General features: G+C 42.3%; 1 protein-coding gene across 2 annotated transcripts in view; it reads left to right on the top strand.

The window, feature by feature from the left end:
• Positions 1-15762, top strand: part of FYCO1 (FYVE and coiled-coil domain autophagy adaptor 1) — an 85700-nt gene that overhangs the window by 16851 nt on the left and 53087 nt on the right. For both annotated transcript variants that reach the window (XM_060022338.1, XM_060022339.1), the window contains 3 exons: positions 1534-1640; positions 11126-11269; positions 14725-14815. In XM_060022338.1, coding sequence (XP_059878321.1) covers positions 1534-1640; positions 11126-11269; positions 14725-14815 — 342 coding nt within the window. The remainder of the gene's footprint in view (positions 1-1533; positions 1641-11125; positions 11270-14724; positions 14816-15762) is intronic.

The following is a 15762-nucleotide window of genomic DNA, read 5'->3' as shown; positions in this document are numbered from 1 at the left end:
AGCCACGTCAGGCTGCTGCCCACCTTCATTTCCAGACCTCCTGGCTATACCCCAAACCCACAAAACTCACATGGAAAAAATGTCTTACAGCCTCTTACATAAATGTCTTCTGAGGTTTCACACCTTCTTATTTTTTAAAACTACTTCATATTGTGGTATCATTTCCTCAAGTCAGCAATGAGAAGGCATATAGCTCTGAGCTAAAAGGTGCTGGGTACCGGGATGTTTATAGCATCATGAATGTGCCGGTGCTTGAGGTCATACCTCATGTTTCCTGTCTCATTCCAGCACCATGGCTGGCTTCTTAATAGGATGGAGGATTAGGACCATCTTTTGGTCAAACCACTACCGTCCCTTCCCCCAACCACCAAGTTAAACATTTCTGACCTTTGAAGAGGTGAGGAGGGAATGGGTCTTGGCTTACCCTGCTCAGAGCCAGCACCTATCAGAACAGGTGCATGTGGTAGGTTGAGAGGTTTTGAGTTCCTCCCTACTTATCTTGAGCTTCTGGGGCTGAAACATTGGGAGCATGAATCCTAATTTGATCAGATCTACATGGCCCATGGTCCATCCTGGCAACTAGGGCCAGAGTCTGTGACCAGCATACCCCACCACCATCACAACAAGCTTCCAGAAACCTCTTTAGAAGCCATGTTTTGGCACTGTGGGGAGAGTTTTTGAAGACAGGCCTGCACCTGGACCCTCCGTCCACCTCAGACTTCCTGAAACAGAACCACACCCATTTTTCATTACTTCAGTGTAACTGGGCCACCTAGAAACACCCCTGCCCTCACCCCCTGGGCACCTTCTGACTAAATGCAGTGTGTTGGTATAGCTGAAAATAAATCCAGCTAGGAAAGCATTGACAGATATGTGGATTTTAGTGATGGTTCCACGAGGACACAGAGGAGGCAGTTATACGTCCATCACAAGTCCCCCTAACACTCCTCTGCCTTTTGCCCTCCTCTCTCTTGCCCCTTCCACATGGGCTCCAGCCAAGCCCCTTAGGCCTCTTCCCCTGCATCTCTTCTCCCAAAACTTCAAGAATAAGCCCAGGCATTAGCTAAACTGAGACCGTCTCTTCCTCTTCAAGTGTACTTCTGGTATGAGAAGCCCTTCATTTACCTCCAAGCTGTTTTGTAAATATTCCAAATTAAGTCAGACTGTTTCATCTCTGACTCTAAACCCAGGGATTCTGATGGAGCAGAGGAGGAAGAATGACATTCCGGTAGAATCCACAGTAGATATTTGAGCCTTTCGTGACTGTATCTTCCTTGACACATATGCTGGAGTCTACAGATTATTCTCAGATGGAGGCCTGCAAGACGTCCACCCACTTTAGGCCTCCCTCTGTGGGGTGACATTCTCAAATGTTTTGTGTTCTTTGAGGGACGTAAGTGAAGGTTATGTGTAGGGTAGGATTGGGTGACATTTTCTGCCCTGTTTTGTTTCTGCTTTTGTCAGCCATCCATGAGGCCTGTATTTGGAGTTAGGCTAACAGCTCTTCATTTCTATTTTATCTACATTTTCCAGCTCCGAACATCTCTGGGAAAGGGAAGAGCATTTATTCGCTACTCCTTGGTGCACCAGAGGTTGGCCGACACCTTACAGCAGTGCTTCATGAACACCAAAGTGACCAGGTAAATACATGACAGTGCTGGGCTTTACCCCACACCGTTCAGAAATGACCCAAAGTCCCCTCACTAATAATAACGATACAACTTAAAGTCAGATGGAGAAAGACAAATATCATATGATGTCACTTATATGTGGAATCTAAAAAACAGTATGAATGAACGTATTTATGAAACAGAAACAGACTCACAGACATAGAAAACAAACTTATGGTTACCAAAGGGGGAAGCGGGGAGAGGAATAAATTGGGAGTATGGGATTAACAGATGCACACTACCATATGTAAAATAAACAGATTTACTGTATAGCACAGGGAACTATATTCAATATCTTATAATAAGCTATAATGGAAAAGAATAAAAAAAAGAATATAGATATGTACATGTATATGTGTAACCAAATCACTTTGCTGTACACCTGAAATTAACACAGTATTGTAAATCAACTAGACTTCAATTTAAAAAAAAATGGTGATGCTAGTTACAATACACAAGATGGAAGCCATCAATGTCCAATGATGGGAGGCTGTTAAATTACAGCAAATTAGGGCTTCTCTGGCGGCACAGTGGTTAAGAATCTGTCTGCCAATTCAGGGGACACGGGTTTGAGCCCTTGTCCTGGAAGATCCCACATGCCGCGGAGCAGCTAAGCCCGTGCGCCACAACTACTGAGCCTGCGCTCTAGAGCTCACGAGCCACAAATACTGAAGCCTGCATGCGTTAGAGCCCATGCTCCACAACAAGAGAAGCCACTGCAATGAGAAGCCCGTGCACGGTAACGAAGAGTAGCCTCCACTTGCCGCAACTAGAGAAAGCCGCGTGCAGCAACAAAGACACAGTACGACCAAAAAGAAAAAATAATAAATAAATAAATGAATTTATCTTTAAAAATTACAGCAAATTATTTTAAATGACATAACAAGGCATCATTTAAAATTGCAATAAGGTATACCAAAACCTGAGATGAATTACCATATTTTAGTATATGTTACCACCCTTTTGCTAATATAAATATGATTTAAGTAGCGCCATGACTGTCCAGGTTAGACTGTATAGGGTTAAAGGAGGAACTAATTATGTAAGCCTTGATAGCTGCCCAAGAGTGAAGAAGAGGTGGTCTCCCCTCCCCAGTTTTTCTTTGATTATAAAAATGTAGCCTACTCTGTTCTTGGGGCTGCTGCGCTGCCTTGCCTGCCCACTTGTATCTCTCACAAGTTTCTTATGCTAATAAACTCACTCTTTGCCTGCCAAATAAATAAATAAAATTGCAATAAGGAAGTCTGTATAGCAACAAGGAAAACAACAATATAATAATCAATGAAAAAGAATGCAAATCTTATCTATCCTAATGGCAACAATGAAATTACAAAAATATATATAAAAGAATTAGAAAGTATATGAGAACATGAGGAGGCGGAGTCAAGAGGGCGGTGTGGGAAGACGCAGAATTAGTGTCTCCCCACAGCTAGGGTGCCTGCCAGCCGCTGGTGGGGGACTCTGATGCCCAAGGAGATGGGAGGAAACCCCAGAGTGAACCAGTAGGGGGACTGAGCAGGGAGGAGAAGTGGAGGCCAGACAGGATCAGTGCCCCTGAGGCCGGGGAGATCAGGAGAGGCAGGTGGGAGGGACCACCCAGGAGGAGCAGAGGGCATTTGCCCTGCCAACTTGAGTCCAGGAAGACTGCTGGGCGTCCAAGAAGCCCGCTGGGCTCCCAGGTGAGGTCCCCTGCCCTCTGAGACCAGGGGTGGGGAGCATGCCTGGGCCCCTTCTGTTCCTTGAGCCTAAGCTGCACCCCAACAGCCCCCAGGGTGTTTTCCAGCCCTGTGGGTCCTGAGCATTGGCCCCACCCACCACCCAAACCTCACCCTTGCTTAGGCCCCACCCTCCACAGGCAAGGCCTTTTCCCCCCCTGTTTTAAATTTTTGTTTATTTTTTTTCTTTTCCCTCCTCTTTTTTACTATTGTGGTACTAATGTACCTTACGGTTGTTGATTCATCTATATTTTTATTTTTATATTTTTCCTAACATATCTGTTAGTTTCCTAGTCTAATTTTATTTTTTACTTCGCTATTGTTGTATGTTTCTTTCTTTTCCTGCTGCCCCAGGCAGCTTGCGGGATCTTGGTTCACGAGCCCAGGGTTGGGCCAAAGCTCCTGCAGTGGGAGCTCCAAGTCTGAACCACTGGACTAACAGGACCTCACACCCCAGGGAATATTCTTTGGAGTGAGGTCTCACGGAGCTCCTCATCTCAGCACCAAGACCCAGCTCTACCCAATAGCCTACAAACCCTAGTGTTAGAAGCCTCAGGCCAAACAACCAGTAAGACAGGAGCACAATCCCACTCATTAAAAAAAAAGTGAGATGGCAAAAAAATACGTCACAAATGAAGGAGCAAGGCAAAAACCTACAAGACCAAATAAGTGAAGAGGAAATAGGCAATCTACCTGAAAAAGAATTCAGAGTAACGAGAATAAAGATGATCCAGAATCTCGGAAATAGAATGGAGGCATGGATTGAGAAAATACAAGTGTTTAACAAAGATCTAGAAGAACTAAAGAACGAACAAACAGAGATGAACAACACAATAACTGAATTACAGTAGAAGGAATCAATAACAGAATAACTGAGGCACAAGAACGAATAAGTGAGCTGAAAGACAAAATGGTGGAAATAATTGCTGAGGAGCAGAATAAAGAAAAAAGAATGAAAAGAATTGAAGACAATCTCAGAGACCTCTGGGACAACACTAAACGCACCAACATTCAAATAATAGGGGTCCAAGAAGAAGAAGAGAAAAAGGGTCTGAGAAAATATTTGAAGAGATTATAGTTGAAAACTTCCCTAACATGGGAAAGGAAATAGTCACCCAAGTCCAGGAAGCACAGAGTCCCATACAGGATAAACCCTAGGAAAAACACACCAAGACACATATTAAACAAACTAACAAAAATGAAATTCAAATAAAAAATATTAAAAGCAGCAAGGGAAAACCAAAAAATAACATACAAAGGAATCCCCATAAGGTTATCAGCTGATTTTTCAGCAGAACCTCTGCAAGCCAGAAGGGAGTGGCAGGATATACTTAAAGTGATGAAAGAGAAAAACCTACAACCAACAGTACTCTACCCAGCAAGGATCACATTCAGATTCAATGCCAAAGTCAAAAGCTTTTCAGACAAGCAAAAGCTAAGAGAATTCAGCACCACCAAACCAGTTTTACAACAAATGCTAAAGAAACTCCTCTAAGCGGGGAAACACAAGAGAAGAAAAAGGCCCACAAAAACAAACCCAAGGGCTTCCCTGGTGGCGCCGTGGTTGAGAGTCCGCCTGCTGATGCAGGGGACATGGGTTTGTGCCCCGGTCTCGGAAGATCCCACATGCTGTGGAGCAGCTAGGCCCGTGAGCCATGGCTGCTGAGCCTGCGCATCTGGAACCTGTACTCCGCAACGGGAGAGGCCACAACAGTGAGAGGGCCGCGTACCGCAAAAAAAAAAAAAAAAACAATTAAGAAAATGGTAATAGGCACATACATATCGATAATGACCTTGAATGTAGATGGATTAAATGCCCCAACCAAAAGACACAGACTGGCTGAATGGATTCAAAAACAAGACCCATATATATGCTGTTTACAAGAGACCCACTTCAGACCTAGGGAAACTTACAGACTGAAAGTGAAGGGATGGAAAAAGATATTCCATGTAGATGGAAATCAAAAGAAAGCTGGAGTAGCAATACTCATATCAGATAAAATAGACTTTAAAATAAAGAATGTTACAAGAGACAAGGAAGGACACAACATAATGATCAAGGGATCAATCCAAGAAGATATGACAATTATAAATGTTTATGCACCCAACATAGGAGCACCTCAATACATAAGGCAAATGCTAAAAACCATGAAAGGAGAAATCGACAGTAGCACAGTAATAGTAGGGGGCTTTAACACCCCACTTACACCAATGGACAGATCATCCAGACAGAAAATAAATAAGGAAACATAAGCTTTAAATGACATAATAGACCAGATAGATCTAATTGATATTTATAGAACATTCCACCCAAAAGTGGCAGAATACACTTTCTTCTCAAGTGCACATGGAACATTCTCCGGGATAGATCACATCTTGGGTCAGAATTGGAGCCTCAGAAAATTTAAGAAAATTGAAATCGTATCAAGCATCTTTTCTGACCACAATGCTATGAGATTGGAAGTGAATTACAGGGAAAAAAACTGTAAAAAAAACAAATACATGGAGGCTGAACAGTGCGGTGCTAAATATCCAAGAGATCGCTGAAGAAGTCAAAGAAGAAATTAAAAAATACATAGAAACAAATGACAATGAAAACACAATGACCCAAAACCTATGGGATGCAGCAAAAGCCGTTCTAAGAGGGAAGTTTATAGCAATACAATGTCACCTCAAGAAACAAGGAAAATCTCAAATAAACAATCTAACCCTACACTTAAAACAGCCAGAGAAAGAAGAACAAAGAAAACCCAAAGTCAGTAGAAGGAAGGAAATCATAAAGATCAGAGCAGAAATAAGTGAAATAGAAACAAAGAAAACAATAGCAAAGATCACTAAAAGTAAAAGCTGGTTCTTTGAGAAGATAAACAAAATTGATAAACCCTTAGCCAGACTCATCAAGAAAAAAAGGGAGAGGACGCAAAGCAATAAAATTAAAAATGAAAAAGGAGAAATCACAACGGGCACTGCAGAAATACCAAAGATTATAAGAGACTACCAGAAACAACTATATGCCAATAAAATGGACAACCATGAAGAAGTGGACAAATTCTTGGAAAGGTACAATTTTCCAAGACTGAACCAGGAAGAATCAGAAAATATAGACAGACCTATCACAAGTAATGAAATTGAAACCGTAATTAAAAATCTTCCAACAAACAAAGGTCCAGGACCAGATGGCTTCACAGGCAAATGCTATCAAACATTTAGAAAAGAGCTAACACTGATCCTTCTCAAACTCTTCCAAAAAATTGCAGAGGGAGAAACACTCCCAAATTCATTCTATGAAGCCACCATCACCCTGATACCAAAACCAGAAAAAGATATCACAAAAAAAGAAAATTATAGACCAATATCACTGATGAACATAGATGCAAAAATCTTGAACAAAATACTAGGAAACAGAATCCAACAGCACATTAAAAGGATCATACACCACAATCAAGTGGGATTTATCCCAGGGATGCAAGGATTCTTCAGTATACGCAAACCAGTCACTGTGATACAACACACTAACAAATCAAGGAATAAAAACCATATGATCATCTCAATAGATGCAGAAAAAGCTTTTAACAAAATTCAACACTCATTTACGATAAAAACCCTCCAGAAAATGGGCATAAAGGGAACCTACCTCAACATAATAAGGGCCATATATGACAAACCCACAGCAAGCATCATACTCAATGGTGAAAAACTGAAAGCATTTCCCATTTCCTCTAAGATCAGGAACAAGACAAGGATGTCCATTCTCACCACTGTTATTCAACATAGTTTTGGAAGTCCTAGCCACAGCAATCAGAGAAGAAAAAGAAATAAAAGGAATCCAAATTGGAAAAGAAGTAGTAAAACTGTCACTGTTTGCCAATGACATGATACTAAACATAGAAAATCCTAAAGGTGCCACCAGAAAACTACTAGAACTAATCAATGAATTTCATAGGGTTGCAGGATACAAAATTAATGCACAGAAATCTCTGGCATTCCTATACACCAACAATAAAAAATCAGAAAGAGAAATTAAGGAAACACTCCCATTTTACCATTGCAACAAAAAGAATAAAATACCTAGGAAAAATCCTGCCTAAGGAGGCAAAAGACTTGTACTCAGAAAACTATAAAACAGTGGTGAAAGAAGTCAAAGATGACAAACAGATGGAATATACCATGTTCTTGGATTGGAAGAATCAATATTGTGAAAATGACTATACTACCCAAAGCAATCTACAGATTCAATGCCATCCCTATCAAACTACCAGTGGCATTCTTCACAGAATTAGAACAAAAACTTTTACAATTCGTATGGAAACACAAAAGACCCCGAATAGCCAAAGCAATCTTGAGAAAGAAAAATGGAACTGGAGGAATCAGGCTTCCTGACTTCAAACTATACCACAAAGCTACAGTAATCAAGACAGTATGGTACTGGCACAGAAACAGAAATATAGATCATTGGTACAGGATAGAAAGCCCAGAGATAAACCCACACACATACGGGCACCTAATTTATGACAAAGGAGGCAAGAACTTACAATGGAGAAAAGACAGCCTCTTCAATAAGTGGTGCTGAGAAAACTGGACAGCTACATGTAAAAGAATGAAATTAGAACACCATACACAAGAATAAACTCCAAATGGATTAAACACTTAAATGTAAGACCAGACACTATAAAACTCTTAGAGGAAAACATAGGAAAAACACTTGTTGACATAAACCACAGCAAGATCTTTTTTGACCTACCTCCTAGAGTAATGGAAATAAAAACAAAAACAAATAAAAACAAAAAATGGGACCTAATGAAACTTCAAAGCTTTTGCACAGCAAAGGAAACCATAAACAAGACGAAAAGACAACCCTCAGAATGGGAGAAAATATTTGCAAATGAAACAATGGACAAAGGATTAATCTCCAAAATATACAAACAGCTCATGGAGCTCAGTATCAAAAAACAAACAACCCAATCCAAAAATGGGCAGAAGACCTAAATAGACATTTCACCAAGGAAGACATACAGATGGCCAACAGGCACATGAAAAGATGCTCATCATCACTAATTATTAGAGAAATGCAAATCAAAACTACAATGAGATATCCCCTCATGCCAGTTAGAATGGCCATTATCAAAAAATCTAGAAACAATAAATGCTGGAAAGGGTGTGGTGAAAAGGGAACCCTCCTGCACTGTTGGTGGGAATGTAAATTGATACAACCACTACGGAAAACAGTATGGAGGTTCCTTAAAAAACTGAAAATAGAACTACCATATGACCCAGCAATGCCACTACTGGGCATATAGCCTGAGAAAACCATAATTCCAGAAGAGACATGTACCACAGTGTTCATTGCAGCACTATTTACAATAGCCAGGACTTGGAACCAACCTAAATGTCCATCGACAGATGAATAGATAAAGAAGATGTGGCACATATATACAATAGATATTTCTCAGCCATAAAAAGAAACAAAATTGAGTTATTCGTAGTGAGGTGGATGGACCTAGAGTCTGTCATACAGAGTGAAGTAAGTCAGAAAGAGAAAACCAAATACCGTATGCTAATGCATATATATGGAATCTTAAAAAAAAAAAAAGTACTGATGAACCTAGTTGCAGGGCAGGAATAAAGAGGTAGACATAGAAAATGGACTTGAGGACATGGGGTAGGAGGTGAAGCTGGGGCAAAGTGAGAGTAGCATCGACATATATACACTATCGAATGTAAAATAGTTGTCTGGCGGGAAGCAGCAGCCTAGCACAGGGAGATCGGCTCCGTGCTTTGCAATGTCCCTAGAGGGGTGGGATAGGGAGGATGGGAGGGAGGCTCAAGAGAAAGGGGATATGAGGACATGTATATGCACGTGGAAGATTCGCTTTGTTGTGCAACAGAAACTAACAGTATTGTGAAGCAATTATACTCCAATAAAGATCTATTTAAAAAAAAGTATATGAGAACATGATTTGATAAAGGATAGGATTATGTATATTTTTCTTTTTAAATTATTGTTTTTGCAGTGAACAATTCTTCAGCACTTTTCAGCATGTATTAAAGTGTATAACATCGCTGAAACAAGTTCAGAAGACCTCAAATAAATGTGATAAACTAAACAATAATAATGACAACCACAGCAGCAGTGCCTGTCTGTGTCACACCCTGGCACAAGCAGGGACCTCCCCCTATCATCCTCCTCTCCCCTTCCCTACCACAGTCCTTGGCGCACATTGGGCAGTTAGCACTGAGCTGTCACAGGTGAGGAAAGTGAGGCTCAGAGAGGCCAAATGCCTTTCTCTGGGCCCCACTGATGCTGAGGCAGAAAGCAGGAGCTTGGGTCTAGGTCTCTGAACTTCTAATGCCAGGTAGTTTCCTCTGGTGGATGGCAGGTCCTTGGTGCTGGCACTAATGGGCAGACCCCACTGGTCACCCTGGACCAGTGGGTTGCAGCCTTGGCCTCTCATCAGAATCACCTGTGGGGTTTTTAACACCAACGAGCCTGGGGCCTCACCTGAGACAGAGTCAGCACCCGCCCCATGGGTCTGGGCTCCCTGGGGATTGTGATGAGTGACCAGATTGGGAGCCTTTGTGCCCCTAGTGCTGAAGCCTCAGCAGGAGGGGAAGGAGGAGGGAGAGGTGGGGTTGAGCGTGTAAGGCGGGGAGAGGGTGTCAGATTAGGAGCCGCAGATCAGCTGCCAGTCAGCTGAACCTCTTTGGCTTGCCCGGCATCCCTTTTCCAGCTCTGCCTCCCCTCTACCTCTGGAGTGTTCTTCCAGTTAATTAAAAGAAATACTTCTGAATTAAAGGAAGACCATTGGGGGGGAATATTTTGTTTCATTTTGTCCCCTTTAAGATTGATTTGCATAAATGTGTATTGCTCTTGCATGTGCCAGGCTTTGTGAATGCATGTGAGTTGAGAACCTTTGCACATTTGATTTGAAGGTTATTTTGTTGTGATGTTTGGTGAAAACTGTCATAAACAGCTTGACTCCCAGTGTATCCCAGTTCAGCCGAGTAGCTCATTAAACTCATCAGTGTTGTCTTTTTAATTCTTATTGCTTCACGTGAAGTGAAACAACTACCACTTCCAAATGGAGATGTTTTGTTCCTTGGCTTTTATGTTGGTGTCTGGACAGAAATTAGCAGTGAGTTCATTGTCCTGTATTGAGTTCTCTGGAGGGGATAGAAGACAAGATTTTCTTTGAAAAAAGAAGTGTTCTGGGGCTTCCCTGGTGGCACAGTGGTTGAGAGTCCGCCTGCCAATGCAGGGGACACGGGTTCGTGCCCCGGTCCGGGAAGATCCCACATGCCGCGAAGCGGCTAGGCCCGTGAGCCATGGCCGCTGAGCCTGCGCGTCCGGAGCCTGTGCTCCGCAACGGGAGAGGCCACAGCAGTGAGAGGCCCGCGTACCGCAAAAAAAAAAAAGTGTTCTTTCCCCTACAACTGCCTTTTCTTGGACAGTAATTCAGATTTAAGGTTTCTCGCATTCATTTGGAAATAGGTATGATATAAATAATAAACAAATAAGCATATAATTCATTTCAGTAATTTCCCTGAAGAAGAGCAAACTTATTTGAGAGTTATGTGCTCCTGCAGTGAAAATCAAATTGGGGTGTATGTGTATGTGTCTGTCTTTAATTAATTTAGTTATCTGAGTTGGAATTTGATGAGGCAGAGCCTTACTGGGAGGACTGATTTCTTGCCTTTCTTTATGTACTCCTGCACTTGACCCCTTTTTGTGTTTCCCTGCAGTGACTGGTACTACGCAAGGAGCCCCTTTCTGAAGCCAAAGCTGAGCTCTGACATCGTGGGCCAACTCTACGAGCTGACCGACATCCAGTTTGACCTGGCATCGAGGGGCTATGACCTGGATGCTGCCTGGCCGACGTTTGCCAGGTACCTTGAAGAATTAATTGCTTGGTTGAAAAGAGCGGAAAGAGGTGTTTGAAGTTTTGAAGCTTGCCACCAGTCTACTCAAAGCAGTTTTGCTCATGCAGTAAATTACCTGTAGCTTTGCAACTCTTATCCTTGCTGATTTTACAGACTTGGTTGAATCGTGACTAGCGATAGCATCTGGAGGCTCCAACCTTAAACTAACCTAACTGGCCAGGTGGCATGAGTCAGTGGAGACGCATATGTGAAACCCAAGGTTTTCAGATGTGTTAAGGGGCTTGGTGTGGGAGCAAGCGGGGAGCAAGTGGGCTTTTCCCCAATATGTTCTCATAGATACAGTTATCGTGGAGGCCAGTAAGAGAGGGAGCGAAGGCTCGTCCATGTAAGGTTTGCTGGAAAGGTTGCTTTGCTGTGTTTTCTTTTCCTATACCAGTACGGCACTCACACACTGTCTAACTGCATCCTCACAACTGTTCCAGGAGCAAGGTGCTGAGGAAACAGGCTCAGAGAGTGGAGGGACTTGCCTAGATTCACATAGCTGGCAGGCAGCAGGGCCAGGGTACTAGACTTGAGTTAAACTCAAGTCCAGCATTCTTTGTTTTGTTTTGCTTTCTGTGAATAAGGTGGTGTTTTGTTTTGGTTTTTTTCCAATTTTTGTATTTCTTATTAGGGACTTCTTTCTATGGAGGAAAAAATACTGACTATAATGGAACCCATTTGCCAACCACCAGGATTTAAGAGCTAACCTTTTTGCCATATTTACTTCGTGTCATTTTTAGAACTGTTCAATTTTAAAATCATTTCAGACTTACAGAAAAGTTGTAAAAATAGTACACGGTACTCATTCACTTTGATTCCCCAGTTATCAGTATTTTACTACAAACGTTTTAATCATTCTTTCTCTCTCTCTCTCTTTGTTTTTTTTTTCCGGCCGTGCCACGTGGCATGTGGGATCTTAGTTCCCCCACCAGGGATTGAACCTGCGCCTCCTGCAGTGGAAGCGTGGAGTCTTAACCACTGGACCGCCAGGGAATTTCTTATCGTTCTTTATCTTTATGTAAACATGTTGGTTTATTTCCTGCATCATTTGAGTATAAGTTACAGACCTGATTCCCCTTTACTCCTAAGTACTTCATCGTGTATTTCCTAAAATCAGGGACATCCTTTCCTAAAGTCAGGGATATCTATATAACCTCAGTTCAATTGTTAAAATCACAGAACATTGATACAATACTGCTGTCTAATCTACAGACTGTGTTCAAATTTTAAGAATTACACCAGACATGTCTTTTATAATCCAGGATCACATGGCAGTGAATTGTTGGGTCTCCCTAGTCCTTGTTCATTTGGAACAGTTTCTCCTCTTTGCACAGACATTTTTGAAAAGTACAGGCCAGTTATTTTGTAAAATGTTCCTTAATTTGAGTTTGTCTAGTGTTTTCTCATTATTAGATTCAGATTAAGCATTTTTGGCAGAAATACCCGAGGTGTTGTGTCCTCAGCACATTGTACCCAGAGACACAGGATGTTGGTTTGTTTCATTACTTGCAAGGTGAACCATGATCATTTGGTTAAGGTGGTGTTAGCCAGGTTTCTCCTAAAGTTACTGTTTCTCTGTTTGTAATTAATATGTATCTTATGGGAAGACATTTTGAAACTAGGTTTTTTGTTGTTTTTTTTTTGCGGGTACGCGGGCCTCTCACTGTTGCGGCCTCTCCCGTTGCGGAGCACAGGCTCCGGACACGCAGGCTCAGCGGCCATGGCTCACGGGCCCAGCCGCTCTACGGCATGTGGGATCTTCCCGGACCGGGGCACGAACCCGTGTCCCCTGCATCGGCAGGTGGACTCTTAACCACTGCGCCACCAGGGAAGCCTGAGACTAGGTTTTTATCCTGTTTCTTTTAAATCTCCCTCCTGTTAGTTTTAGCATCTGGTAAATCTTTCCTGAATCAGTTACTATCATGGTTACCAGAGTGATTTTCTGACTCCATCATTCCTTCTACACTAATAGTTGGCATTCTATTGTAAGGAAGATCTTTTCCTTCTTCCCCATCTATTTATTCATTTATAGCAGTATTGACTCGTGGATTCTTATTTTTTTCAATAGGTTATATTCTGTCACTGTAATTATTTTAAACCTTAAGGTGCCTTATATTTGGCCAGTCAAAGTCCCTTCAAGCTGGTTCTTGTGGGATTTTTTTGTTATGTCTGATACCTTTTTTTTTTAAAGAAATAAAATATTATAGATCCCAATAAAGCCCCACCCCACGGCCATCCTTTCTCCTTTTCTTCCTTTCTAGGAGTAATTACAACCCTGTAGTTAATGCATGTCATTCCCCAATATTTGTGTTTCACTACATGTGCCTGTAAATATTACGTATGTATAGTTGTATTTTATATGTATATTTTTAATTTGCTACATTGATTGAATCATGAGATGGCTATACTTTTGCAGGTTGCTTTTTTCATTCCACATTGTTTTTGAGATTTTTATCTGTGTTTGTACAGGGAGTTCTATAGATGTGGAGTAGGGCTGGCAAACCACGGCCCACAGGGCCATGTGTAACACACCTTCATTTACCGATTGTCTATGGCTGCTTTCATGCTACAGTGGCAGAGTTGAATTGTGACAGAGCCCGTAAGGCTTGCCAACCGAAAATATTCACTATCTGGCCCTTTACAAAAAAAGATTGCCAACCTGTGGCATAGAGTATTCCATTGTGTGAGTAAACAGTTTATCTGTTTCTCTAGTGATGTGGAGTTAGAAAGGTTCTGCTTTTTCCACCATGACGGTGCTGCCAGGAGCATCCCCACACGTCACCTTATGCACATATGTGACTGTCTTTCAGGTAGATACTGAGAAGTGCAGTTGTTGGGTTGTGGAGACTAACAAGGTTTAAAATGCAATAATTGCGGATTAAGGAGAAGATTCTGGTCGTTAAGTAAAAGTGTGTTGCGTTTGCAATGACTAGCGCCATCAAATAGAACTTTCTGCAGTGAGGGAAATGTCGTGTGTGAACCAGAAGAGGTCTTCCAGCCACGTTACTCGTGTAACATAACGTAAAGCAGTGACCTCAAGGCCTGAAGCACAGCATGACCTTTATTTACCAGATTGACTGTTGTTGGTTCCTGCCTGGTAGACAAGTTATGGCTGGCATCGAAGGTTCTAGGAAAACTTAAACTAAAAACTGGGAAATACTATGTTCACTTCGTTCCTTTTTGGCAGTGAGAGCAAAGCCATCATGCTTAGACTTCAACAGCGGGGTCCAGCTGCTGCGACCAACCTGAATGTGTGCTTTGGTGGAAATTGTTGGATTTTGCCTTCTTAGTGAACCTGGGAGGGCACTGCCGCTACCACCACCTGGTTGCCTAGTGACAGCCAAGGCCTCCCCGAGTGTGTGTGTATGTGTGTGTGTTCCCTGCTCTGATGCAAGCATGTCTGTTTTGTGGCCCCGCAGGAGGACCCTGGGCACTGGCTCTTCTGCTTACTTATGGAGACCCCCCAGCCGAAGCTCCAGCATGAGCAGTTTGGTGAGCAGCTACCTGCAGGTAATGCCAAGAAGGCTGGGGACTCCCTCTCTGTCATGTCAACCAGGGCATGTTCTTGCCCCTCCCAGCTCAGGGGGATGTTCTCAGATGCCTGGTGTTCCAACCCGAGCGATATAACCCCTCAGTCCTACCCACTGTTTCCTCGAGTCCAGGTTTTTATAACCAAAAGGAATTTAGGCCTTTTAAAAACTAAATTCTTTTAAAAGCTTTTTAAAGTGTTTCAGAAGAAGTGGTTTGGCACTGTGATTAAAAGTGGCAAGGTCAAATCCTGACTGTCACTCGCCCCCTGTGTGACCCTGGGAAGGTGACTTACCCTGTCGAAACTTGAGCTCTCTCATCTGTACAATCTCATACCAGCCTGTAAGGTGGTTGTAGGGAGTAAATGAGGGCACACACGCACAGTGCTTAAGGACTTGGCACAGGCTAGCGCTCAGTAAACGTTAGTGCGTCAGGTCAGTTTCATTAATTTTGTTAGAAATGTGAATGTATCGTATAGTTTAATGGAAAAGAACGCTGAAATTAATCAGCAAAGCAAAATAAGACTAATCAGTATAAGTAGCATTTTTACCCTATTTTGTGATTTAATTGCAACAGGAATTGTGGGTAGGGTGCAATGGGGAAGCAGTAGTTTACATGTAACATCATTTCTCTAAGAGCCAGCATCCATTATGTTACCAAAGCTACAGGAGGCTGAATGGGAAACGCAAGTTCTGGGTCTCAGTGGAGCTCACACATGTGGCGTTGCATCATATTTTAGGATGTGCTACTGACCTCCTCTGGCATATGCTTTGAGCAAAGGGGTCCCAGTCCTTTGAATAGCTCGATAGACTAAGCTTAGGTCATGTAATTGCTGTATTTTTACTTATGTTCTCATTAACTTCTAAAGTTTTGCCAAGCAGCAATGTGGCTTCATACCCAAGCCACTTGTTTTTCGTGTTTCCTCCCCA

Source organism: Delphinus delphis, chromosome 10 (genome assembly GCF_949987515.2).
Source record: "Delphinus delphis chromosome 10, mDelDel1.2, whole genome shotgun sequence".
Classification (NCBI taxonomy): Eukaryota; Metazoa; Chordata; class Mammalia; order Artiodactyla; family Delphinidae; genus Delphinus; species Delphinus delphis.
Note: the sequence above shows the minus strand (reverse complement) of the source record. Positions and strands in the feature narration are given on the sequence as shown.